General features: G+C 44.0%; 2 protein-coding genes across 2 annotated transcripts; both read left to right on the top strand.

Annotated features, from left to right (window-relative positions):
- The first annotated feature begins 407 nt into the window (after positions 1-407).
- Positions 408-10,841, top strand: LOC311190414 (pantetheinase-like). Its single transcript, XM_084262323.1, is given in 9 exon segments — positions 408-496; positions 1,583-1,824; positions 1,929-2,059; positions 4,245-4,437; positions 5,821-6,112; positions 7,581-7,951; positions 10,018-10,188; positions 10,415-10,512; positions 10,514-10,841. Coding segments are annotated over 8 exon segments (1,497 nt in total). The 5' UTR covers positions 408-496; positions 1,583-1,611; the 3' UTR covers positions 10,542-10,841.
- A 3,377-nt stretch (positions 10,842-14,218) lies between these two features.
- Positions 14,219-21,141, top strand: LOC311190416 (pantetheine hydrolase VNN2-like; the record flags this gene model as incomplete). Its single annotated transcript, XM_084262325.1, has 7 exons — positions 14,219-14,431; positions 14,536-14,666; positions 15,721-15,913; positions 16,469-16,760; positions 17,667-18,037; positions 18,189-18,359; positions 19,463-21,141. 7 exons carry the CDS (start codon positions 14,219-14,221, stop codon positions 19,580-19,582), a joined length of 1,491 nt encoding a protein of 496 aa, XP_084118451.1. The 3' UTR covers positions 19,583-21,141.
- Positions 21,142-27,793: the final 6,652 nt, after the last annotated feature.

The raw sequence follows: 27,793 nt of genomic DNA, 5'->3' as shown, positions 1-27,793 counted from the left end.
GTCTTCTGCACAGTCCCTCTCAGCACATGGAAAGGAGCTGGACCACAGCCTGAAGACGGACTACCTTTGCAGCTAAGGTGATTTAGCGTAAGATCACATCTTGCTTCACAGAAGTCAGCCCTCAGGTAACTGCTGTCCTCGCGCAGTAGTGGAGGGAGAGTGCAATAGAGGGGTGAGGAGAGCGGACTGGGAAGACAGAGGCATGAACAGTAGAGGGAGCTCTAGGATAAATTTCCTCTTTGATTTCCCACAGCCACGTATGGCCGGAAGGCTGTAGTTTTATTACGTTTTATTGAGGGGGTTGGTTTGTTTACAGGAAGGGCCTTAGTCCTTTGCCGGGGTGAGCACCCCTCTCTGCAGGCAGCAGGCAGGACTACCTGTTGGTAGAGGCGGGCGAATGCCTCCACTGCCCCGTACTACAGACCCCCTGTCCCGGCACTGACTGAACTTGGCAGGGATTTGTCAGCCTCAACTCTTTCAGCTCAGCCCTGCCAGGGTAAGTCACCTTTCCCAGCTGACTCTTGTCCTGACTGTTGGTAAACAAGGGAGCATTTACTGCGTCATCCTTCAGACTTCGGTCTGACTGTGGTTAGCGTGATTCAAACTGTACTTCGCCTGATGAGATAAAGGGGTGGGGGTGGAGAGCCAAGGCTTGCAAGCTACAATACTTCACTGAAATCTCTACTGCAGCCTTTTAAAGGCTCATATTTAAGGCTTCTGGATGAGTGTGCTGTATCTAGTAATGTCAGAGGTGCTTGGAGGTAAACATTACCAGATGCAAATCAATGTTCCTAATGCTTGAAACCCTCAGCCTGCGCTGTTCTGCGGGGAAATCTCTGGTGCTTGCATTCACCCACAACATTTCTGGAGAGATACTGTAGAGACAACTCCACAATGACAGTGTGCTGTAAGCTGAAGGAATGTTCCCTCCAGATGCACATTTTCTGGTGGGAAGCTTCTGGAAAATGATGTACTGTTAAACAGAAATGACTGGGAGAGCCACTGGGATAAATGCAAGGGACAGTTATATTGCTGGCACATTAAGTGTATTATATCTAAGTATAATGAGATGTTATGCAGTGACTTTGATATAAAGAAACTCTGGGAAGCAAGCTACACACAAAGTCACAGTATATGAGGAATATGAAGACAGTAGAATAAAGAAGACAGTTTTTAAGACCCTTAATTTTGCCACTCAAACTTCACAGAAGACTAGTAGCTCTAGGAGTGACACATCCACATTTTGCTTGGATATCAGGGCGGAGCCAACGTAGACAGCAAAAGTCCATTGCAATCAATGACATAAAAAATTATGACAACAAAAAATGGACTGTTATTTCTAGCCATGCTTAATAACTTTTTTTTTTAATTGGCACAATTACTATTAGCATTGCTCAACCTTTTTTTCTAATTGAGTTGCGACATTCTTACTGTGCATGACTGTAATTTTCCGTATGTCACCAGCACTGATTGATTCCAAGGTAATGCTTTAACAGATCAGCCCTTCCTCCCTCTTTTAAAGTTAAACTTTATCCCTCTTTTCTATGCATGCTCCTTTTTCCTCTATTTTTTCATGACTCAGTTCATTCTAGGAGCTGCAAGGCACCAGCCATGCTCCCTTCCCAGCCTCTCCTGCGTGCTGCAGTGCTGGCACTTGCAGTCCTCCAGGTCCATGCCTCTGACACCTTCATTGCCGCCATCTATGAGCACGCAGTCATCCTGCCAGATGCCACAGACAAGCCTGTTTCCCCAGCTGATGCTTTGGCCCTGATGAACAAAAACATGGACATCTTGGAAGGGGCTGTCAAGGAAGCAGCCCAGCAGGTACGAGATGCATTGTGAGCATTGCTAGCTAGTGTTTTCTGCTCCTGTTGACCCTCCTGGTTATCTGTTGATGGGTGCACTCTGAATGAAGCCTGTTGTTTCAGGGTGCCAAGATCATTGTGACTCCTGAAGATGGGATTTATGGCTGGCGTTTCACAAGAGAAGACATCTACCCCTACCTGGAGGATATCCCTGATCCGTCAGTGAACTGGATTCCCTGCACCGACCCCACAAGGTGATTTGTTCTGCAGTGACTCATGTTCTTTCAAAACAGTGTCTCATGGAGTCATGAGATGCTCCCAGTAAATGCTTGAGAACTGCTGGTGCTTTTGACATGAGTGTAAGTTTCAATTCAATTTACATATGAAGTTGCATGATAAAGTAGATAGCACATCCATGACTAAATGTCTAGGGAGCCCTGTTGAGAAAAAAAAAAGGTTTTTTTCAATTGAACATTTTAAAGAGAAATTCAAAAAATATACAGATTCTGGGCTGCTCAGTTTAGAGGAAACTTTTTAAATTTTTTTGCATTTGAAAAAGCTTTGATGCCAGAATATACTGCTTTACTGCTTCTCATTCTGCTTTTTTTTGTCACACTGCTTTGAATATAACTGATTGGAAAATCTTCACACTAGGGGTTTTTTTTGTTGGTTTGTTTAGGATTCTTTTTTTATATGCCATAAAAGCACACATTTTGGTGGACAGCAGAGAACTAGTTTCTGAGCAGCTAATAACAGAGGAGATGAGATCATCAGTCAATGTCCAAACCTCTGAGTGACATCTTAGTTTTTTACAACTAAGACAAAGTCCGAATTGCTAGATACTGTGCTGTAGAATGTGGTGTCATTCTTGCATCATGCTCCATCAGGACCATGATAACCTGTAGCTGAGTGCGGGACTTAGTTCCATACAGCATGAAATAAGTGCTCAGCGTGGAACTGCAGGTGTGGTCTGCCTTTTTCACCATGGGTTTCTGAACCTGCTCCATGATGAGGTGCTTAGACCATAATATTACATGTGTGAGAATGTAATTTCTCAGTGGTCCTGAGAGGAAGATTCATGATGGGGAGAAGTACAGGATGTACAACTTTTTACTGAGGTAGAAGTAGCTAAATGTATGAGTCTTCAGTGACTGTGGGCTGTGGGGTGGCAGTGTGTCTATGCAGGCCTTTATTCACGCAGACTTATGAGGGTGATTCACTGCCCCAAATCAGGTTTTTCATTAGCATCTTAGGGGAATACAATGCCTGCTATCAGTCTGGTGTGCCCTGTTCCTTGGTGCTGCCAGTGTATCTCGTGGGTTAGTCCCTACTGTATGCCAAAGCCATTTGTTATAGTTCAACCCCAGCGGGTAACCAAGCACCACACAGCCTGCCGGACACCCCTCCTACAGAAGGGGATGGAGAGGAGAATCGAAATAACATCATAGGCTGACACAGTTTAAGAGGATAACAAAAGAAGATCATGATGATGATGATTATTGTTACTGTAATTGTAATTATACATAAGAATAACATACCCAGTGATGTACAAATGCAATTGCTCACACCCCACCCCAGATGCCCAGCCTGTTTCTAGCAGCAATTGCACCTCTTGGCTCACTTCCCCAGTTCTATCTGGAACATGACGTTCTGTGGCAGGGAATAATGTCCCTTTGGCCAGTTTTGGCCAGGTATCCTGTCTGGGCTTTCCCAGCTGCTTCTGCACATGGCAGGGCCTGGAAAGCTGAAAAGTCTGTGACTTAGTGTAAGCACTACAACTATTGGGCAACAACTGAGCACATCAATGAGTTAGCAACCTCATTCTCACACTAAATCCAAAACAGCACTATGCTGGCTACTAGAAAGAAAATTAACGCTATCCCAGCCAAAACTAGGACAGCCATATGCATTGCCACCTTGAGAGGGCAATGTCTGCTCTCTTCTGGCCCAGATGTGCTGCAGGGGTGCTGCTAGTCTATGGCACATGGCCATTGTCACATCTTGAAAGGAATATGCCACTGCTGTTTGTGCCATAGCTGGAGGACTTTGTTCTTCCATCTGTGGGAGGAGATGAATTACCTTGACCACATCAGCTATGCTATTCCACAGCTTGAGGGCCCAGATCTACAGTCCTCAGTGTTGCTATGCCAGATGCTAAGAAGTTCTTCTCTGTAACACCAAGTTGGTCTCTTCCTCTGCCCAGCGATTCCTTTCCCAGCCCTAGGGTTACCCGCTTGCTGCAGAATCTGGGTGTCGAGGGGTGCTGGCAGGCACCCAGGGCCAGCATGTCCCTCTGGACACTGATGCAGGGCTCCAGGACCTGCAGGATAGCAGATGCTGCTGACATGCCATCGGGGCTCTGGTTATGGACACTACAAAGTTTGTTAGTCTTTTTTTTGTGTTTTTTTTGTTTTTGTTGGGTTGTTGGGTTCACGTTAGGTTTGCTCCAGCACCAGTGCAGGAACGACTCAGCTGTATGGCCAGGAACAACTCCATCTACGTGGTTGCCAACATCGGGGACAAGAAGCCGTGTAACTCCAGTGATCCCGGCTGCCCCAGCGACGGTCGCTATCAGTACAACACCAATGTTGTCTATGACTCAGAGGGGAAACTGGTGGCTCGTTACCACAAGGTAAAGTGGACTTGGGAAGTCAAAAGTTATTTTTTTCACAACTTCCAAAACGTGTCCATTTGGCAAGGAAATTAAATACCAGTCATTTTCCGGTGGCGTATTTTTTGCTTTTGTTTATACTTTAAAATCTCTCTGTTGCTGTGAAGTGTTGACTCCGATTTTGCATTTGCTGCCATGTTTCTCAAAACAGACTAGAATAAAAAATGATTCCTCAAGTCCAATTCAGCGGCAGGGTTGTTGTTGTCATCCTTGGTTGGTTAATTCCCTATTACTGGAAACCCTTCTTCTTGAGCTGCTTTAGTGCCAGCTTTTCAGCAGACTAACCCTTGATGTCCCAGGATTTTAAATTCTTCTTCTGCATCTCACCTTTCATGAATAGTCTGGTTTAAGGAAGATGTTTTTCTGATGATGTTTCAGCAGGGTTGTTGTATAATGGGAATTACCTGGACAGACTTGCACTGGGTGTATAAAGAGATGAGGGCACTGAAACATCTGTACCCAACAAAAGTCTCTTCTTTCAGTTTTATGTGCCTACCTGCAAGGTTCACCAAAGTTGTTTGGGGGTCACATGCTGAACACCATGCCAGTGTGGCTAGAAGTAATTCTAAGTAAAAGTTCATTTAATGCACTTTGGGCCCAGTGTTTCACATAAAGAACAGAGACATTTGTTTGCGAGCAGACTGAGGTGGACACTGATACTGAGGCTGGTCCCTCATCATTCAGCCTGGCATGGCCCAGCTGCCAAGTTACAAATTCAGTAAAGCTGAACCTACCTTTTGTCTTGGTGGCATGTCTTTGTTGTCCAGGCCACAGGGAGATTAAAGGATTCTTTTAGTAAATGTGAATAAAAATGTTGGAAAACTGAGAATGTCTCAAACTTGGATTTTTCTGTTGGCTGAGATCATCTGCCTTTCCTCCATCACCATCACCTCTGTTTTGTTCTCCGCTCTGCAGTCCCCCTGCACTGCCTTTCCCTTCCCACTGGTGCCATGTGCTTCTAGTCCCTCTGTGCATCTCCACACCAAGGTCACCAACCCTGCCCCTTGGCACCAGAGCCTCCATGCTCCTCTTCATTATTTCTCTCCTGTGTGTCTTTTGGATCACTGAAATTAAAAACTAGGTGGGGAGTTGTACTTGGATGACACCAATAGACCTGCAGATAGATAGTTGCTTTCCTAGCTAGACACCAGAGCAATGTGTCTCCCCATATCCACCTTTTGGGTACTATGGCTGTCATACAGTTTTAGCCTGACTTCCTACATGCGAAGGCTTCAAACTCAGGTTAAAACAAATTCTCTTGTCATTGTGAAAATTTTTAGGGAATGACTCCAGGATAGTCCAGTAAGTGCCTTTAACTGCTTTATCTTTTTTCTTCCCCTACAGTATAATCTCTTTATGTCAGAAATTCAGTTTAATTACCCTAAAGAGCCTGAAAGAGTCACCTTTGAGACCCCCTTTGGAAAGTTTGGCATTTTCACATGCTTCGACATCCTTTTCCGGGAGCCTGCCGTGGTCCTGGTGAGCGAGCTGCAGGTGGACACCGTGCTGTTCCCCACAGCTTGGATGAACGTCCTGCCCTTTCTGACAGCCATTGAGTTTCACTCAGCCTGGGCTATGGGCATGGGTGTCAATGTACTTGCAGCAAACACTCATAATGTCAGTTTGCAAATGACAGGTGAGTTGAATTTGGGAAAAGGGAAATTGTCTTCAGGGTTCTGGGTTCAGAAGCAGGGAGAAGTGTTTTATGAGTAGTGACATCTCTGGAAAATTGTGTTCCCATCAGTCTAAAAAAATCTTTTTGATGTTGTATTGAATGTAGTAAACAGCTTCAGACAAGAAAATGTTGAATGTTCTGGGAGAGGCAAAATTAGAAATCAAAGCCATGAAATTTGGATCATTTAAAAGTGACATTTTATTTTAAAAACTAGAACAAAGTTTCACTTAAATTTTCATCCTCCCATATGGAAGCAGCGTTTTTCATGACATAATAATGACAGGTAATTAATTTTCACTCTGAAAAATTTTTGTAGCCGTGAATCTTTATTCTCTGTTCTGCAAGGTGATTGGCAGAGGAATGACTTATTTTTTTCTTTGAAGGTAAAGAGCCTAGTCACCGAATTTTAAAGCTGACAATTCCTGTCCCTACTGGTCTTGTACAAAGCATGGGAAAACTTGTGCTTTCTTCTCCCTGGCTTCTTAGGATTTTCCTTTCTTTCTTTTTAATGCCTATAAAAAATTAGGAAGTTATGTCTCTTCTCTCTGAATAGCAACTTCTGAAACTTAGGTTCTTGTTCTCTCCTCTCCTAAGTCTGCATTGGATGCCAAATGATAAATATGCTTATAAACTCAGTGCATGGCTCATTTATTCTGGCTAAACATAAGACTTATTTGTAGCTGGTTTTAACGCAGGTATGGAAGAAGTGTTAAAAACAAATTTTTAGACCTGATGCTAAGTAGTCTGCATTTTCTTTTAAGAGCATGGCACTGATTCTGTAGACCTTAGCTTACATGATAGATCTGTACCTTATATCCAGACCAGTATCTTCACTGAGCTGTTAAACCACAGTATTGGTTTGGGGCTTCCCCTTTGATATGTCTGACAGGCTGCCGCTCGTCTATTTTATGTGTTTCTTTGGCAGTGATGGGTATGACAGATCTTTGATTTCCCCCTGACATTTGCTGTGAGTTCCCCTCATGAGGAGGAGTCCTCAGGCACTGTAAAGGGGCCTGGACAGCTGCTATCTTCCTCTTTGTTCACACAGATGGGCCTGTGATACCTGCCTGTGTTGTGTTTTGGATGGTTTTGATCGGTAAACAGTCCTTTTGCATCGAGTAGCCAAGAATAAAGGAATTCTTAAGCAACTCTTAAGTTGCATGCAGGAGAAAAGAGAGCTGGGGAGGCCCTAAATGCAACCATTCCATAGCATCCTCTGCCTTTGTCTACGCTAAGCAGATCTTACATAGGGTAATAAATGCTGTTCTTTGCCAGAGCATGAGCTCTACACGCTGAGTTGCTAATGGTCACCTTTGATGAGACATTTATGTAAAATTAATACCATAGTGGATAAGCCAGTGGTAGGGACAATTGAAAGGACAAATGAAATTTTCTATTCTTTTTGGACTGACTGTTGTGCTCTCCTCAGGGAGTGGTATTTATGCACCAGACGGAGCCAGAAAATACTACTATAATATGAACACTGAGGATGGTCACCTCCTCATGGCTGAATTAGATTCACACCCTCGCCTTTCTCCTGCCTCCCCACCTGCTGTCAACTGGAGCTCATATGCTTTGAGTATTGAAAGACCCTCACTGAATCCCCATGAATTCGGAGGACTCATCTTCTATGACTGGTTCACCTTCACTGACCTCACTGAGCCTGAGGGGAATCTCCACGTTTGCCAGAAGGACCTCTGCTGTCACCTGAGCTACAAGATGGCGGAGAAAACAGAAGAGGTTTATGTGCTAGGTGCTTTTGATGGGCTTCACGTTGTTGAAGGACATTACTATCTGCAGGTAATGAGCCTTTGGAGCGGGAGTACTTATTTTAGGAAGCTTCTTTACAGGGAGGAACCTTCAGGCTTTGGCGGGAGGGGAAAGCAAATGGCTTTCTTGTATGCTGGAGCCTTGGTATCCTATTTGTTAGCAAAGGGAAGTAGTTGCTAAAATGTCCAAGCCTGCTTACCTTTAAATCCAGCAAATGTAATGGAGAGGTCTCTAACCTCTTTTCAGTTCCCAGAGTGCACTGCAAACTGGTTTTCTTTTAAGCCATGCAATATTGGCTAAATTTAGGTCCTCTTTTGCAGTTAGGCAGTTGCTGTTAAAAAATCAATTGATCATATCTACTGATTAACATCTACTGAGATGTTAATTTTTTGTCATCACTTAAACCATAGTAATGAAGTTTACTGAAATGACACATGACTTTTACTGGAAATATTCACTCTTCCTCTCTTTTAACCACATTTGGCAAGACAGTGAGTTACATCATGGTTGAATTTGCTTAAAGACATATTAGAAAACTTTTGCCTTCACAATTAAGTTATTGTGCAGGCAGATTATTGGTTTTTTTAGTTACTTCTGTCTGTCAACATGACCTTTGCATTTCAGCTGGTAAAGACTCCAGGATGTGCAGAGGAGGCCTTAGCCGGCAAACAGCTCATGTAATGTGTTTCAGAAGGTAGCTTGAATAAATTCAGTTCTTGCTTGGAAAATTTATTTCAGTGGAAACTATGAGATGGTGTCTACCAGTACTATTTTCTAGAGCATACAGACATTTCTACTCTTCCTTTTCCCCTCAGTATTTTTCTCTTTTCCTCAGAACATGCTGAGAGAATTAGATTCTTTATTTCTTCTTATTTGTATTTCCAAAGGAAACCATATTTGCTGATGAATAATACTTCTTATGTTTGCAAATGGGCTTCTTCTATCCACCTGTATCTGAACAAAATAGACAAACTACTCCATCTCCTGCCAGAAAATCCAGACAACATCCTTCAAACCTTCACAAGAGCAGCAGCCCGATTTCACAGAGGAGTGCTAGCCCTCTTTCATATTTCTTCACAATGTCTGTAACCATTCATATGTCTGTAACCTTAAGGACAAAACATTGCCATTCCTACTTTCCTAAGACAAAACTGTACCATAGGATGCTGACAGTCACTTTGTCGCACATTCACTAGGAGTTGGATGGAGAACATCAGATTCAAATTTCCCATGGACTACCAGGCCATCTAATGGATTGTCATTACAACAAACACCAATACCAGTAAGAGGACCTGTGTGTACATTTGCACACTGTACCTGTGAGGAGAACTTTGCTTAATTTGCCTCAAATGTTCATTTACAAAGTCATCTTACTAAGATGTGTGAGAAGGGAATCTTCAAATGAGAGAACTGGAAATTGTAAGAATTAGTGGCAGTGACAGGATGAAGTAAGGTGCTCTGGCAGCACTTATATCAGAAACTGAGCTTATTCATTATTATTAGGGCTACAAAGATGATGAAGGGGCTGGAGCATCTCTTGTATGAAGAAAGGAAGGAGAACTGGGGCTGTTTAGCCTGAAGAAGACCAAGAGGGGATCTGATCAGTGCTTATAAATATTTAAAGGGTGGGTGTCTAGAAGGGACTAGGCTAGTCTCAGCAGTGCCTAGTGACAGGACAAGTAGCAATGGGCACCAACTGGAACACAGGAAGTTCAGTGTCAATATGAGAGTGACAGAGCACTGGCACTGGCTGCCCAGAGAGGCTATAGAGTATCTTCCTCTGTAGATCTTCAAAACCCGCCTGGACACTGTTCCTGCTGTAGGTGATGCTGCTTTAGCAGGGGGGTTGGACTAGCTGATCTCCAGATCCCAACCCCTCCCATTCTGATTTCTAACAACTAAGGCTACGCATTTCCTTCAGTTAGATGAAGGGTTGAAAAAACTAAGCTACAACTAAAAAGGATTTGCTTAAGAATTATGAAAGAGAGCCTGTGACAGTCACCTGCTCTGACACACACTAGCTTTGATGACACAAGGCTCTCCAACCAGAGTGCTTTTGTCTTGCTAAATATGTTGTTGTCTTCTCCTCCCCACAGATATGCACGCTGCTCAAGTGCCAGAGCACCGAGCCGAACTCCTGCGGGCAGCCGGTGGAGACGGCTCAGACCAGGTTTGAGATGTTCTCCCTCAGCGGCACCTTTGGCACCAACTACGTCTTCCCAGAAGTCCTGTACAGTGGGGTGCAGCTGGCCCCCGGGGAGTTTGAGGTAAAGGGACACCCTGGAGATGTGTCATGCTAGGTTCTCTGCAGTGTAGTAATGGCATAAATTGTCTCAATACAGTAAAAGTGACCTTGCTTATAGTCAGATCTAGTTTCAGTAAGAGATAGAGTCTGACGTATCTTCTTCCTGTTGTGTCACATCTTTCTGAGCTTTTAGCATGTTCATACACGTAATCCTCTAACTACATCCTTCTCTTACCTTTTCCAAGCAGATATTGAAAGATGGGCGCTTGATAAGTAAGGCAAGACCAACAAAACCAGTTGTCACTGCGACTCTTTTTGGACGGTGGTATGAAAAGGATAGCCTGAAACCACCAGCAACCACCAGCCTTCCCGTGATGTAACCGTAACTAAAGCTGTACACAATTAAACTCATGTCCAGACAAGATACCGCATTCTCTACTGCAGCAATCCCAATTATGCATCTTATCTGAAGTTGCACAACTTCTTACCAGTGTGCTTTGTTTAGTAATGATGCAGCAATATTACTGAGAAGTATCTGTTGCTTTATCATAAGATTACCAATCAAAACAGTTGTTTCTCTCTCTGTTTTCTGGAATTTTTTTTCCTAGTCCTCAGAAAATTTGTATTATGGGCCACTGAATACATTTTATTAAAATATCATTGCATACTTCATAATTGCAAATTATTTTGTGAACAGTAAACAGAACAGTGAAAGATGTGATTCATGGCAACTCCACACAAAAAAAGCTCAAGAACGCTTTGTCTCTGATACACCCCCTCGTACACTGACCTGTGCAAGCCTGCACTTTTATCCCACTCATACATATTTTTCCCATATTTGTGTTGCTTTTATGCCCTTGGTGCATGTCATGTGGCACATGGCAGCACAGAATAGTGCATCACAGAGGCTAAGCAAGAACTCCCAACCTTGAAACAAATCCTGCCATGCCTGTTGGTCAGAACTCAGCATGAATCATCATTTCTTTGGAACCTCTGTTGAACCAGAACTTGGAATTGTAACCCCAAAATATTCAGCTTGCCAGCTCTGAACAACAGCTGGCCAATACCTGCTGCTTGCACTGGATGTTATTCAGTGCTGGAACTTTTCACACCCAACAGAGAGGTCACCAAGTGACATGGTATCATACAGCAGCTCCTCCCTTTCAATTTCTCTATTTCTTTCTGGTTGTGTAACAAACACCAACTATGTGAAATAGGCTTTGTCCTTTGCTCCTTCATGATAACGTTGGGTGGTACTGCCCTGCAAATTCATTCACTGTATGGATTGGGGGACATGTGTGTGTGTCAGATTTTTACTGAAGACCAGCCACTGTTCATGAGAAGGCACATCTTTTCTTCTTCTCACCCAGCAACCTATGCTTTGTTGCTGCTGCTGGACTCCAGTGACTTTCCTTCAGCATACCAGTGTATAAAGATGTGTATGGTCTGTGTCTTTTAAGAGTGGTCAGAGAACTCTAATCTAATTTCTCTTTCTTTTTCCCCACACCTGTACCATTCCTGGTCTCAGCATGGTGCTCTCAAGGTCCTCAGTCCCATGTACTTACTTCTGTTGTGGTGCTGGTGGGAAGTTGGGAGTGCGATATTATCCAGACCCCAGCACTATAATCACTGCTGTGCACTGTACGGCCTTTTCTGTCGTCAAATGTAAATAGATATTCACACGTGACGTAACATAGTGTCATGTCTAAGATAATGACACGTTTATCAAAAGCCCCAGACAATGTACCCCTGGAAGCTCAACACTGCCAGAGGCATGTTCCCTTAAAACCCTTGTTCTCTGCTGGAGTCTGACCACAGACTCATCCCAGTCTATCAAGGGATCACCCTGTTTGATCCTTTTCCCATGGGTACAAACTCAGAACATAGACTGTACTTGTCCCCCCGGAACCTGTGGATGACACAGCAGCTCTCTCCTCAGGAAAGGATCTGCATTTACAGGAGACTATGGCATGCAAGACGTTCTCATCTTGCAATGCAGAAGGGATTGAGCCAGAGCCTGTGGCTGGTCCAGGAGCTGAGGCAGCTCCTTCAGGTCTGTTCAGCGCTGGTACCAGTCCTCTGGCTAAGGGAATGTGTCTGCAAGTACTATATATATATGATCCCAATCCCGAATCTGGTGAGTATCTTGAATTCAGGATTTGGTTCAGGGCCACTGTGGTTTGGTTGGTATATTTGTACATCAAATATTTTCCCGTTGAGTGCCAGCGTTAAGCCATCATAGCACCAAATTCTTTTTCCTGCAGAGATTGTGTAACATTTGTCGTTGTGAAATCTGTTATTGTGTGAAGTGAGTCAAGCATACAGAAATTAAGCCTGTGCAAGGCTGTCCATTATCCTCACACTGACTCAGGCTGCGTAGACTGCTGTGCGCAGCCGCCAGTAACAACAAACACCTCTTCCAGGGAAGCGCGGCAAAAGGCGTTCTGTTACCTGGCAGCTGACATCAGAACCGAAGAAGGTAAGAAACTTGGACAACCAGGTACAAGGGATTTCGGGGAACCTGCAGTTTCAACTTCAAGGTTTCCAACGGGGTGAACTGTAAACATGAGAGGACAGGTTGCAGTAGGCAAAATTTAGAAAATCTAGCTCCCATTCGCAGTGCTTAACCACAGAGACCTTTGGGGACATGAGCGAGACCTTCAGAGCACCGTTACCGAGTGGTGCGCTGCTGGCTTTGCTAGGAGGAACAGCCTGCCTTGCAGCCCCCTGCGATGTGGAGCAGCCCCCTGAGCCAGCACAGTGCTGAGCTGGCGCGGACACAGGGAGTGTCTGTGGAGCAACACCAAGCCCGGGACTGACCACCCGCCTCCTGCAGCCCAGCCTGTACCCCACACCTTGACTTTGGGCAGGAATGTGTCCACACTGGTCTTTGCTGAGATTTCCCAAACTGGCTTGTTTTTCCTGCCATGACCTCGGCTTGCCCTGAACTGTGTTATGGCAGCAGCACCGTGCCTGGACTTCTTGTAAACCTGGGGAGCGACTGTGTCTCTGGCTGCAGCACCGGGGTGACTTCTCTGCCAGGGGCGTAAGACAGGATTGCTCAATGCTGGCAGCTCTCTTGCCTTTGGTGGTGTGAGTCCTTCAGGGCAGGGTGATTGCATCTCCAGGTGTCATCTTCCTGGGGAATTCCCAGGTTTTGTGCAAGACTTACCCTTTTAAAGCCTCCCCCTCCTCCCCCCGCTGCTGCCCCCCTTTCCCCGTGGCTTTGCTTGCCTCCGTCTTCCTCTTGGGTGACTTCCAGGCTCCAGGCATGGGGCTTCCAGAAAAAAATAAATCACTTTGTACGGGCAGTTTCAAATTGCTTATTGCATAAAAAGTTCTTCTCGGAACCAAACCAATTAAAAATAACCCTGTGGCGTTTAATTCTTTCTCACAAAACAGAGTGTGTTAGCTCTGTGCAGAGGGATCAGCACAGTTCAAGGGTTAGTTTATTCTGCAGGACAGGCCCGGGATGGAGGATGCTCCCAGGGCATCTGCTACAGCTGTCATGAGCCAGTGGCCAGAGGCATGGCAGGACCACGTGTCTCATAAGCGTAGGTCAGTCAGCTGCACTGTCAGGCAGGAGGGCTGCACTGCATGCAGGTGGTCTGCTTTCAGCCCTGCCTGAACTGTCACAGATGGCCACCACGTGCAGCAAGGTTACATGGAGGAGCGTGCTCTAACCAGAGGAGTCTGGGCTCACCTGGAGATGGGTTCGGAAGTCTGGAGAGGGATGTGTGAATGGACTGTGTCACTGCGCCTTCCGTGGAGACTCCTGTAGATCAGCATACCTGCTGACGTGCTCAATTAGCCTCTTGATCATGTTTTATTTACAGCATTTCAAATTTGAAACAAGATTAAATTCCTAGAAATGTTTCTTTCACTTCATACAATAAATAAATGTCCTCATTGTTGGCAGAACTCTATTGTACCTTCCCAGATTATGCAATAGAAGATTATTTCCAAAGCAAACTTATTAGTCTTTACTCCTCCTCTTTCTATCCAGTTTATATTCTTCATGCCCAACTCAGAGAAGCTGTGAGGCACCAGCCATGCTCCCTTCCCAGCCTCTCCTGCGTGCTGCAGTGCTGGCACTTGCAGTCCTCCAGGTCCTTGCCTCTGACACCTTCATTGCTGCCGTCTACGAGCATGCAGTCATCCTACCAGGTTTCACTTTCAAGCCTGTTTCCCCAGCTGATGCTTTGGCCCTGATGAACAAAAACATGGACATCTTGGAAGGGGCTGTCAAGGAAGCAGCCCAGCAGGTATGAGATGCATTGTGAACATTGCTAGCTAGTGTTTTCTGCTCCTGTTGACCCTCCTGGTTATCTGTTGATGGGTGCACTCCGAATGAAGCCTGTTGTTTCAGGGTGCCAAGATCATTGTGACTCCTGAAGATGGGATTTACGGCTGGCGTTTCACAAGAGAAGACATCTACCCCTACCTGGAGGATATCCCTGATCCGTCAGTGAACTGGATTCCCTGCACCGACCCCACAAGGTGATTTGTTCTGCAGTGATTCATGTTCTTTCAAAACAGTGTCTCATGGAGTCATGAGATGCTCCCAGTAAATGCTTGAGAACTGTTAATTTTTAAATTCTATTAAATACCCCACATACTGTAAAAATGAGATGCAAGTGCTCTTAATGGTAATGGGAACATGCCAGAATAAAAGACATGTTCCTTTGCAAAAGGAGGAAAATGAGGAAATTTTAGGCACAATAATTATTTTTAAAACATGCAAAACTTCCTCACTTCAGATCAATTGCAAAAATCTTCTGTAAGTATGAGCTAGGGTATTACCCTGTCAGGTGCAGGGATTAGATGAGGTGATTCGGTCCTCAGTTTATGTGGCTGGCTGATTTCTAAATCAAATAGCAGAAAATATTGCTCTAGATCTGGAAGACGTGCCTTTTGGAAAACCAGCCACTGCACGGTCTGCTGTGTTATACAGGGATGCTCTGAGTGTGTGTGGGTCAGCAGGAGACACCGAGACGACCAGAACACTGAGCTTTTCTACTGTTCCTTTTTGAGGCTTTATGAAGTTAGATTTCAGCAGTCCTCATCTCTGTAAATGCTGTGTAAATGCCACTTTTTACTAAAGGTTTAAGGGTAGCTGCCTTAAATGAAGTGAAAAGTCTTAAAGTAGTCTAGAATAGTCGTTTAAACTCAAGGCTTAGAGCTGTCTGAAAAATGATTTGTAAATTACTTTGAGTTTATGATTCTATACTGGTTTATTCTACCCTTTGTTTTCTGCAGCTGCCCATATCTTTGTATGTATGGTAGATGGGAATTGCATCCACACAGAAAATACATGTTTCAGAGTACAGGAAGGAAGAACACAGGGAGACCATTTCTTAAACCTAAAAGAGAATAGCAGTTTAAAACGATGCTATGAACAGAGAACAAAATTAAGAGAAACTGTGATTTGAGCTATCCCTTTTTCTGCACCCAGGGATAGTGGAATAGTAATTTTGAAAGAATTTCTTCCACTTCTGACCTTAAACTTGTGAAATTTTTTTGTTTGTTTTTTCTTTCACCGAAAATTAATTAGGTTTGCTCCAGCACCAGTGCAGGAACGACTCAGCTGCATGGCCAGGAACAACTCCATCTACGTGGTTGCCAACATCGGGGACAAGAAGCCGTGTAACTCCAGTGATCCCGGCTGCCCCAGCGACGGTCGCTATCAGTACAACACCAATGTTGTCTATGACTCGGAGGGGAAACTGGTGGCTCGTTACCACAAGGTAAGGAGGCACTGCAGCATCATCCTGTCAAACTTGTCAGTTCTCTAGCACCAACTTCATATGGTTTATACAATAATTTTACACAGCTTTAGAGCAGATACCAATCCACGATGATCTGATGCAAGGATCTCATGGCCAGAAGGAAAAGCAGGCAAATGCTTGGTCGATCTGGCATTAATTCCAGGAGCACCACAGCTGCAGAGCACATGCTGGATACCAAATGCCTAAGGGTTCCGTTTATGGTACTAAGCAGGAAAGAAGCGGTGATGGAGTTTTCCACTCAGTAAATGTTAGCTGGTCCTCAGCACTGTTTTAGCCAAGCCACATAGCTAGGCAATGCTTTCAGGAGGCAGGTGGGTCACAGCCACCCCATTTTGCAGAGGGAGAGGGTTGAATGGATGGATGAATGAATGGATGGATAGAAACATGCGATGCTAGACAGTTCAGGTAGGTCAGCCCTCAGCTTTGCCTTAAAACCCATCTCAGATGCAAAAGTAGCTGTTCATAATCTTTCCTTATTTTTATTTTCTAATATGCCATTTTCTTCCCCTACAGTACAACCTGTTTAGAAAAGAAACTCAGTTTAATTACCCTAAAGAGCCTGAAAGAGTCACCTTTGAGACCCCCTTTGGAAAGTTTGGCATTTTCACATGCTTCGACATCCTTTTCCGGGAGCCTGCCGTGGTCCTGGTGAGTGAGCTGCAGGTGGACACTGTGCTGTTCCCCACGGCTTGGATGAACGTCCTGCCCTTTCTGACAGCCATTGAGTTTCACTCAGCCTGGGCTATGGGCATGGGTGTCAATTTACTTTCAGCAAACACTCACAACCACTTCTTGCAAATGACAGGTGAGTTGAATTTGGGAAAAGGGAAATCGTCTTCAGGGTTCTGGGTTCAGAAGCAGGGAGAAGTGTTTTATGAGTAGTGACATCTCTGGAAAACAGTGTTTTCATCAGTCTAAAAAAAAACTTTTTGATGTTGTATTGAATGTAGTAAACAGCTTCAGACAAGAAAATGTTGAATGTTCTGGGAGAGGCAAAATTAGAAATCAAAGCCATGAAATTTGGATCATTTAAAAGTTAAATTCCTCTCATATGGAAGCAGCATTTTTTTGTTCAAAATTCAATCGGTTAAAAAGAGAAAAAATCTTTTAAATAGAACTTAACTTAAAACCAAAAGGAGCATTCCTCTTGTATACTGAATAAAACATTTTCAGGTGTTTGTGGCTGCTGAAGATTTAGAGATATTTATGTTTTGGTTGATCTGAATAGATTTTTACTGTCATTTTTTTCCTGTAATCTGAGAGAACATTGCTGTAGCTCCAGATGTAAATCTCCCCTGAAACCAAAGCCATGAAGGAACATTTATGACTGCTCTAAGTAGACTGAACTTACTACAACCCAAGCTTCTGTTAAATACAGCTACCTCCATGGTATCCTTCTTTGGCAAATACACCACACTTAGAGCTCTGATTTATATTTAAATTAACCTAAGTTCTCAAAATACATAAAAGGAGGGGATGGGGATGGTTGTATGTTAAATTGGCATTCAAGAACAAGTGAAGTTCAATACCTGTGAAGTTTAGGAGGTGTTTTTATACTATGATAGGTATTTTAGTGCTTGTGTGCTTTCCAAAATTCTCTGTCACCTGTTGACTGAAAGTAGCATCACTGAGAAAGCCCACCTGTGTGGCTGGAACCCCAGCCGTGCTGTGCTTGGGGGAGCTGACATGGGCTGGTGGGTGTCCTTGACAGGCAGCGGGCTGTTCACGCCGGAGGGACCCGCGGCTTACCATTACGACAGCAGGACACGGGAGGGACGTCTCCTGGTAGCAGAGCTGAACGCACACCCGCGTCTTTCTCCCACCTACCCCCCGGCTGTCAACTGGAGCTCGTATGCCACAAGCATCAAGAAAGTTCCAGAAAAAGACACTTTTTCGGGAGCTGTCCGGCGGGATATATTCACTTTCAGTGAACTCAGACAAGAAGATGGAAATTACACAGTTTGCCAAGGAGACCTCTGCTGTCATCTGGTGTATCGTATGTCAAACAAGAGCAACGATGAAGTTTATGTCCTGGGTGCATTTGATGGGCTTCATGGTTCCCTCATAAAATACCATTGGCAGGTAATTGGTTTCATAGGAGTGAGTGTGGGTTATATAAACCTACATCCCAGCCCACCCACAGCTTCATGAGAACCTTTCCTGCTATCAAATCCAGCTCTTAACTGTTGAAAGCTTAGCAGTATTTTGCCTTTCTCATCCCTCCTCCCCGCAGGTATGCACGCTGCTCAAGTGCAAGAGCACAAAGCTGAACTCCTGTGGGCAGGAGGTGGAGATGGCTCAGACCAAGTTTGAGATGTTCTCTCTCAGCGGCACCTTTGGCACCAACTACGTCTTCCCAGAAGTCCTGTACAGTGGGGTGCAGCTGGCCCCAGGGGAGTTTGAGGTAAAGGGACACCCTGAAGCCAAGAATCTCTTCAGTATTTTCTCTAGCAAATATGCCTTCCCACTTCAGGTCACACATCTATAAGTAACAGCTTTCAAGAAGGTGTTTTCTACAGGTTTCTGTTGGTGAGCATTTTAGAAGAGAAACAAATCACACACTCTGAGAAACTGTCCAAGCAAGAAAAATTACTAATGAGCATCATGCATCAGAGTAGAGATCCTGTGCAGTTAAAAATATTGAAAGGGATTTTTGAAGGGTTTGTAGAGTTGGGTTTTTTTATTTTAAACTTCATAATATAGTTTTGCCCAAACATGTTTTCATTCATAGATTAGGTTTATGTAAGAAGCCAGATGAAATTGTAATTGGTTTAGAAGAGGTATTTAGTAGCCTACAAGAGACAATGAAGACAGTGAAAAAGACTTGAAGAGTTTTACTGGGTACAAGAGTAACTTTTTTACAAGGTAGAGAATGGAAAAACATTGTTCATCCAGCATATTTATTTTGAATGGGACTTCTGTAAAAACATACACATGAACAGATTGCTTTGGTATGCTAAAATATGGCTGTGGTCTAATTTTAAAAACGATTTTAAATTTCCTTATCAAATGCATGCTTATCATTTGTCACAGAGCCTCTTAAAATGTTGCAGGTGTTCAGAGTCTGTGAAAAACAGTGATTTCAAATTGATCTGTAAAAAGTAGCTAAGAAAAACAACACATGGCCAGGGGGCTGCTTCCACCTGGACATGGTTTGGGGTCTACAAATCAAAAAAGATTTAATATTACTGTCCTAGATATGTATATAATCAGCATTGCTATGTGCAAGTAAGTAATAAGAACCTAAAAATCAGTTATTGTCACTCTCACCTTCTTCGGAAGCAGAGAAAGTGATTTGTTTCCAAAGATAGAGCAGAAGGAAGTTTTAAAGACCTTCAGGTCCAAAGAAATGCGAAAGGCAGTGGCAGAGCCAGAGCAGATTAAGGTTTCTTTCATTCTGATAATTGTGTTAAAAGTGCTGCATCAAAATGTCCAACCCCTAAGGCCTATACTTTCTGTACCTACTGTTAGAGGAATAGCAGTATCACTCTTTCTCTTTTCAACTAGGTGCTCCGTGATGGGCGTTTGACAAGTAAGCACGGCACGTCAAAACCTGTCCTGACAGTGACGCTTTTTGGAAGGCTTTATGAGAAGGACCTGCCCCATCCTCTGCGAACCTCCCTGTAATGCACCTCCTCAGCTGTCACACAGTCACCGTAGGCAGGAGGGGATCTCCCCAGAGAGACCCTCCTCCTCTGGAGCCATGACAGTTACCCTGCATCATTCCTGTTCCTCAGTCGTGTTCAGCAGCAGCGGCAGTTGAGTTATATTAGGAAGAAAGCAATGTGACCGCTCTGTTGTGTACCTGTCAGGCAGTGTATTTTTTTACTGGCACACAGCCTGCACCATGCTTAGCATGGGGCTGCCCTAAACATGGTGCATAAGAAATTCTGTGGCTTCCCACCCCATGTACAATCAAGGTATTTGGTTTACTGTGAGGGTGGCAGAGCACTGGCACAGGCTGCCCAGAGGGGCTCTGGAGTCTCCTTCTCAGGAGGTATCCAAAACATGCCGAAGCTGCCCTGTGCAACCTGTTCCAGGCGATCCTGCTTTAGCATGCTGGTTATGAAGGTCTGCAGTGTCATCCCATTGACCATGCAGGTCTGTTGGCTTGCGCTTGGAGTTGACACAGTCAAGCACGTACTGGGGGAAGTGTTTCTGCAGCAGAGCAGCTGGGAGCTTTCCCAAGGGATGGTCCCTGTGGTGGTGCATCTCCATCCATCCATCCATCCATCCATCCATCCATCCATCCATCCATCCATCCATCCATCCATCCATCCATAGTGCTGCTCACTCAGCTGACTGCACCAGGAGAGGTGAAGGAAACGCTCCAAGAAAGGCAAGAGCCACCCTGACATGTAAAGTCCAGTGCTGAAAAAGATCCTGAAAAGGCTTTTAGCTTGAAAATGTGACTCTTCCTGCTTTTCCCCTCCCTATCCCAAAGGAGATACTTCTGATACCTTTCTGTTCCAGTCAGTTGCTCTGTGAGATAGCTCAGCCCACAGCTCCTGCAGGGTAGGGCTGTGGAAGATGGCCCCTGCCCCTGCAGCCCTCTGACCACACAGGCACTGACAGAGCTGCAAAGTTGGGTGTGGAGCCAGCGCTGCACCTCCTCACCTGCTTCCCTGACCCATCTCCACCTGGCTGCAGTTCAGGCAAAATATGCTTTTAGTACCTGGCCTGGAGCTGTTCATGTGCAAGTGGGGGAAAAAAAAAAAGGAGCATGCACGTGCATGCAATTTGACTTCAGTCTCTGTTGTCACAATCAAATCACTTGATTAAAATCTTCTTTCAGCAGTTGGCATTGATAGCTTTACATGCTAATCCACAGCAAAAGAAGAATCTGGGTCATTTGAGAAAGAAATCCATCAGTGGCCCCTTGAAACAAACAAATACTTTGCAGGTTGCTGGTATCCTGTGTATTTCACACACTCCAAATGGATGTGGAATTCATAAAAACCTTTTGAAGCTGAAGAGGAAGGAATACAGTCAGGAGACATGGAGTGAAATGAAATTCCAGACATCCAGTATATTATTGCTAGGTTTGTCTTTATGTATCAGGTTAAGCTTTCCTACACTATCTGTACCAAGAGCCAGAGTTTACTCAAGCTCCTTAGTCAGTGCTAGGGAGATAGGGCTCCTGGGGAGATAAACAGATTTTAAAATAAAAGTTTACACGCATTCTGTTCCCTTGTCACTACTGGGGCTGTGATAATTGAACATAAAAATCTCTCAGAGATTGCTTGCTGGTATTTCTGAAGCGCAGAGTACTTCCCAGACATGCATGAAGCTGGCTGCCTTACGCTGTCAGAGCTGGAAATGGGTAGGATACAATGGATATTACTGGTTAACTAGCTTATAGGAAAGGACCCTCGAACCTCATCCATTAGGGATGCAGAAGTCCAGGATTCATTGAAAATGACACTAAAACCAAATCTGAAGAATGGTTGACCTCTAGTTTTCAAGATTTGCTACCCAACTTTCCTCTTCCTGAGAGGGTAACAAGGGTGCCATACCACTGAGGACTTTTTCTCATTTCTGATGATAAAGAATTTAACCCCTGTGACTTCTATATGGTCCATATAAACCAGTGTGGCTGCCGTAGGTCCACAGGTTGAACAGACACTCACAGTTTGTCTCTGCAAGGAAGGGCCCATACAAAGGAGTTACCAAAGGCTGAAAATAACCTATGCAAACCAGCCCCACTTGTGTTCACCTTCACTGTGAGCTGAGATTGTGGCAACTGGGTCCCTGCCTGGTGAGGGAGCTCAACTTTGGACAGGGGGGGATGCATGTTCCCCACTCCCTGAGGCACTGGGTGGGTGCTGCTGGATGTGTGATGAGGGGCATGCAGTCTGAGTATTGTTGTTCTGGAAATGCTTTAGTGGGAGATACGTGGTGTTGGGGAGGGCTGAGTTAAAGGTGTTTGAAATACCACTCTGAAATGCTGCCTGTTGGAGGAGTCAGGTTGGGAAGTTTCAGGGTTACAACTACAGCAGGGCCTGTGGGAGAGCTGGGTTCAGGTGATGAACTGCACACAATGCCTTGTGGGGACAGGGCATAGGAAAGGCCTTGGCACAGGTTACCCAGGGAGGTGGTGGCTGCCCCCTTCCTGGCAGTGTCCAAGGCCAGGCTGGATGGTGTCCCTGCCCATGGCAGGGGATTGGAACTTGATGATCTTTAAGGTCCCTTCCAACCCAAACCATTCTGTTATTCTATGATTTTAATGTGCAAGAGCCGTGAACCCTGGTTTTGGGTAAGGTTTCCTTGGAAGGAGTGCAAAAAAGCATCCATATCTTTAGCTGAGGAACTCGAAGGTCACAGTGACTAGAAGTTGTTCAGTTTTAGGAAATGTGATAACACAGGCCAATTTCAAATGATGCAAGTTACAGAAAAATTGAATACAGAAGCAGAGAGACAAAGAATGACCGATGGAGCAAATCACATCCACCTACAACAGTTGCTGTTGAATTCACAGCAAGTCAACCAGCTGTGCACTGACCTTCCTACCTGCCAGGTGAGAGTCAGAAAAGAGACAATGTTAGCTCATCTTCAGGGGTAAAAAAAAACCCAAACACAAAACTAGGCTTCTCCTACATTTTACTTTTGGGACAGGATTTGAGTTTTGAAAAGGAGTGTTTACTGACTCAGGGACAGATATGCGAAAGGAGAGGAATCAAATTCATTTATATGTAACTCACGTCAATGACTCCACCTCAAAAGTTACTCCAGATGGTATCCTAGTGAAGCCCATCCTTTTCTGGGCTGGAAAAGCCTGCTCTTCACACGTCAGTATTTCTTCCTTATACCTTGATGCTGGCCAAAGCAAACAAGACCCACCTGTCCACAGTGTCTCTGATCACTCAGAAAGAAAAACAAGTCCTTAATAGATTTTATTGCTGCAAGGCTTCAGATGAAGGCAGAAAAATCCTGTGTTACGTCAGCTATGATTCAAACCTCACGGATGACTTAAGTAAGTGTGGTAACAAGTTTAGGGAAACTTTAAGTCTGAGTAAAATCTAATGCACCTTATTCTACATACTGAATCACAGCAAGCAGACCTGGAGAAAAAATAGCATGGCAGAATTTTAATAATCTGCTTTTTCTTAGAGAGAGCAGGACACTACAACCATGTCCTTGTACACATATTTTAGCCATTATAACCTCAAGTTACCCATTAAATAAAATGTAACAGTGAGGTGCAGCCAGAGATTGTGCAACTATTAGATCTGGTAATAGAATACTAACTGTTTATGAACACCTTGTGTTACCATAGGTGAATTACTGGCAGTAAGCACTTGGAGATTCTGCCCAGTGAAATACTCCATTTTCTGTCAATATTCTCATGGCAGCAGTGAATTTCCACTACAGATGTGTACTATGTAAGAAATACATAGTAACAACAGGATGTTATCCTTGCTTGTCCATTTTTATTTGCTGCTTCTAATGTTAGAGTTAATTTTGATCAACTTACAGTCTGGTAGCTGCAATGGTGTCGGGATGCCAACAAGAGCAGCAAGGAGTGTAGGAAGCAGTAGCTTCTTTTAATGTCATAAAAAATAGCCAATCATTAGGAAAACCCTTTTCATAAAAAAAAGAAAAAAAGACTATTTGGATACAGTTGTTTGCCCAGCTCATGTACTGCGATGCATAATAACATAAAACAATAAAAAAACCCATCTTAGAGATAGTGCCCAAGATAAGTGATGAGTTTTGAGCATTTACTTCTAAATGAGTGTTAGGCATACTTGAATTTAGCAAAGTCAAATACAAAGTCAGTTTTTATAGGATGGTTATTTTTCTACTCTGCACCTTGCTGTGTTTTCTAGGCATTTGAGATGATTGCTTTTTGTACACTGAAAAAGGACTATTCTGTCATCATTCTGGGGTTAAGGAAAAGACGCTGGTTTTTTTCAGGCAAAGCTTTCTTAGTTCATGTCAAATTAATGAAAGGTTTTGGAAAAATCTAAGTAGAGTGAACTCAAGGCCTATACCATTGCTGAGTTCCTTACAGACTGTTTAGGATACGCTCCCTCATACTTGTTAGAGACCTTCCCAAGTTGTCCATATAGCATTTATCACTGTTCTGGCTGAGCATTGCTATCTAATACCTAAACCTCTCTCTTTTCTTTTTTCATTTTACCTCTACTAAAAGCCCAAAATCTTGACTTAATGTCCTTTTCATTCAGATCAAATAAAATCAAATGGGGACAGGGAGTTTGCTACACTGCTATTAAAATCAGTAGTGGTACATCAGTTTACATATGCTGATTGTGCATTTGGAGAAACGAGATGTTCTGCAGTTAGTAGTGAATTCAAATAGTGGTGTTCTCTGAGATTTTTCAGTGTGTCCTGCACGGAGGCTCTTGCATCAGTTGGCTGGGTTTGGTTGGAAGTCATCAGCTCTGCCCAGGAGAGCTCACAGACAATGATCTGGGTAACTCCCAGCTCAATGGAAGTTAGGTACACTGGACCAGTAAAATCCCCAGTATCTTAGTTTGTCACCCAGCTGACAAACTGTACAAAAAATTGATCAGAAATGTACAAACCTTTGTTTTCTTCCCACCCCCTGCTTTGTTAGTAGTCATCTTCTCTGGTTTTCTCAGAGATGTCCTAACCTAACCAGGCTGTGAAGGTGCAGTATAATTCATTCATGGAAACTTGCTGTTCAGAAAACGAATTATGCCTGCCTAAGGAGAAATCAAACATATCTGACACTGGGACATAAAAGCGAAGAGCAAGCTGTAAAAACAAGGCCCTTAATGGACAGTGATATACTTCCTGGTAGCTAGACTGAAAAACAGAAAGCTTTGGCAGGTGTGAGTAAAACTACATGTGTGGTGCCTTTTATAACAGATATCATTTAGCTATATGTCAAGAGTATCAGGTGGCTGTGTGTGTAAGAACCAGAGCTATTAAAAAAAGAAAAAGCTTAAGTTTGATCAGTCATCATCACCTAGCAACGGGCTCAAACATTCCCTTTGTTGAAGACTTTCTTTAATGTTACACCAGGCATTTCAGATTGTTTATTCATGTTAACATTAGCCTCTGTTTGCAGGGATTCTTCCAAGTTCAACGTTAGACTAAACAAAAGGCAGGCACGGAAACCTCCCACATTTGAGGGTCATGAAACACTTGGTGTAACCACTCCTGCGGTCTGCCTATGGAGTCTTTCAATGCCAGTTGCTTTCTGATAAGCCTTTTCTTAGAGATTGTTGTTCTTCTCTCACTAAGGGGGCGACCCATACCCCTCCTTGATTTGCCAAGGCTCATCATTAGATAATTATCTTGATGTCTTATGAACATTTGCAATCACAGCACTTCCATGAAGGTAGGAGTGGTTTTTATCCTATAATGTAGATAAGGAGATGAAGGGCAAAGAAACTGATGATTAGGGTAGACACTGATTTAGGTGGGTAACTTTAGATGCCAGAACAATTCATATTAAACCCCACCATATATAGTAAAAACACGATTGTCACTGGCTTCAGCAGCAAGTGCTACCTGTAAAAATCAAGTCCTGGCACGCACCCAGAAAATGAGGAGCACGTGTTCAGTGAAAGCTTCAAAACCTGTGGTATAAAATGGCTCACCTAATATTGTCTGCTTGCATATATGGCATGTTGGAAAGGAGGAAAGGGACCTGTGCACCCCCTTGGTACAAGAGGGCCTATTTAGGGCATTAGTCCATGTGGGCAGTTAGGTCAACAACGCATGCAAAGCACAGAAGGAAGAAGCAGCAGCAATTGCAGATAGGAACAAAAAGTTATGCAGGTTAGCAGAGGCACATTTAGCCAGCTAAACCTCCTGTTGCTGCCATCTGTTCCCTTTCAGTCCCACAGGTATTGTGTGGGAGATGGCTAGCAAGCTCCTGATAACAAATAATAAATCAAATTCAAACTGACTCCAGTGCACTCTTACCTCCCCCTCAGTGACCCAAAAAGCATATTGATATGACGTACAGCAGCTACTGAGAAGATAAATGAAGCTCCCTCCTTGCTGAATAGTCAGGCTGCCTGCACACATCCTCCTGAGACTGGGCAGCGGGGGGTGAGTATGAAGGGCGCAGCCTCTGACACTGGTAGTTTCTGTGCTGGTTGACTTGCTTTTCCTGCAGAGCCATGATGCCAACGATGATGCTTGTGCACAGCACTGCTACTTCCTGCAGCAGCAAACAACTGTGAAATAAAAGGATGGCACCAGCAGGTCCTCCCATAAAAATGGCCCGTAGTGCGGCAGCACTGGCATCTGCAGTCAGTTGGACTGGCAAACAGGCAATGAGAAACAGTCTTCTTCTTCAATATTTCTAGGAAAAGAGCATGTGCATATTGCAGTCAAAGGCAGTGTCTGTGAAAGGCACCAGAAAGTGCTGCACGAGAACAAAGGCTCCAACAAATTGTTTACCAACATACAAGCCTTTACTGGTAATTTTAGGTCTCGGTGTCTTCCAGCAGAGTAGCCACACTTCCAGAACAAAATGTGACCTTCCAAGGTTTTCATTTCACTAAGAGTTATCCCTCATCCCCACACCCACTGTACCACCTTGCCAGGGCCATACTTTCCTATTTCTCAAGTCCATCCCAATCCCAAATTCCCAGGGGGAAGCTGCAGCTTGAGGCAAAGAAACCTCAGGGAATCCGGAGCTGGAAGGCATGGCTCTCCACCAGCTGATGCACACAAACTGACACAAAATGGGCAGTTCTTCCTGGGATTACTTCTTTCTGGAAGGACTCTCCTTCTTTGGTGCCACAGCAATGCTAAAGCTCCTATTGTTTGAACATGCAGATGACAGTTGATGAGCTGTGCTTTAAAAAGCAACAAGTCTCAGTTTGGCTACTGACGATTTGTAATTTGCTAGTATAGTTCCTCTGGTATGGTAAAAGATAGACAAATGGGCAACTGATACATAAGTCCCTGATACAAAGCATATAAACACCAGAGCATAAAAGGCAAGCAGATTTTTTTTTTTAATTAGGAAGAAACTATTATCTTTTAAATCTGCCTTGTTCTCAGATAGTGCTGAAGTACTGCAGTACTTGGACTTTATTTTCTTTTTTTCCTTTTTTTTTGTGGTTTTTTTTTTTGCTTATTTTGTTTTGCTTAAATATCCAGTCTGGGGTACACTAATCAAGTTTTCAAAGATAACTGAAATTGCTGAAGTTTGGCACCGTTACACAAAATTGAAGGGCATGTGAGAAACATCAGGCTATCTTAAAAATAGCTCACTGCTCTTAGCTCCATCTGTACTTTGACCATAATAAACATTTGTCTTTTTATTTTGTAGGCTTCCTTCCATGAGGCTGGCTTTAACTTAATTCAAATGCAGTCATCTTTGCATATGCTAGTGGCTTGTGTCAGAATAGATTTATTATCTACTTATCTTTCCTGAATATTTAATATTTACGTCACCCTGTTGATAAGATTGTTCCAGCAGGCTGTAAACCAGAGTCAGACCAAGCATGCTGCTCAGCTGTGGGATGCATGTGGATCAGTCACTATCACGCTGTATCCACAGGCTGCGCTGGTTCCTGAGGAGGAAGTAGCTCCTGAGCAAGTACCGTCTGCGTGCCGTGCAGTCCGAAATACGGTGAGCCACTAATATGCTAGTTTGGGATGTTATTTTGTCTCAAAGATGAATCTTCTGTGGCTGGCACTAAAGGTGACAGTCCTTACCCTGCACAGATCACTGCGCTCCTTCTGTAGCGGACAGCAACAGAACGAGCAGCCAGGAGGGGTTTTTTTGGTGGCCAAGGGGGTGATTTAAAAAGCCATTCATTTCCAACAGCTGAAAGAGAAGCGTACATAGGGAGGGGGCAAAATGCTTTTCAGGCACAGCTA

This window comes from Gallinula chloropus, assembly GCF_964237585.1.
Source record: "Gallinula chloropus genome assembly, chromosome: 3".
Classification (NCBI taxonomy): domain Eukaryota; kingdom Metazoa; phylum Chordata; class Aves; order Gruiformes; family Rallidae; genus Gallinula; species Gallinula chloropus.
The sequence above is the reverse complement of the archived record's forward strand: the minus strand, read 5'-3'. Positions and strand labels throughout refer to the sequence as shown.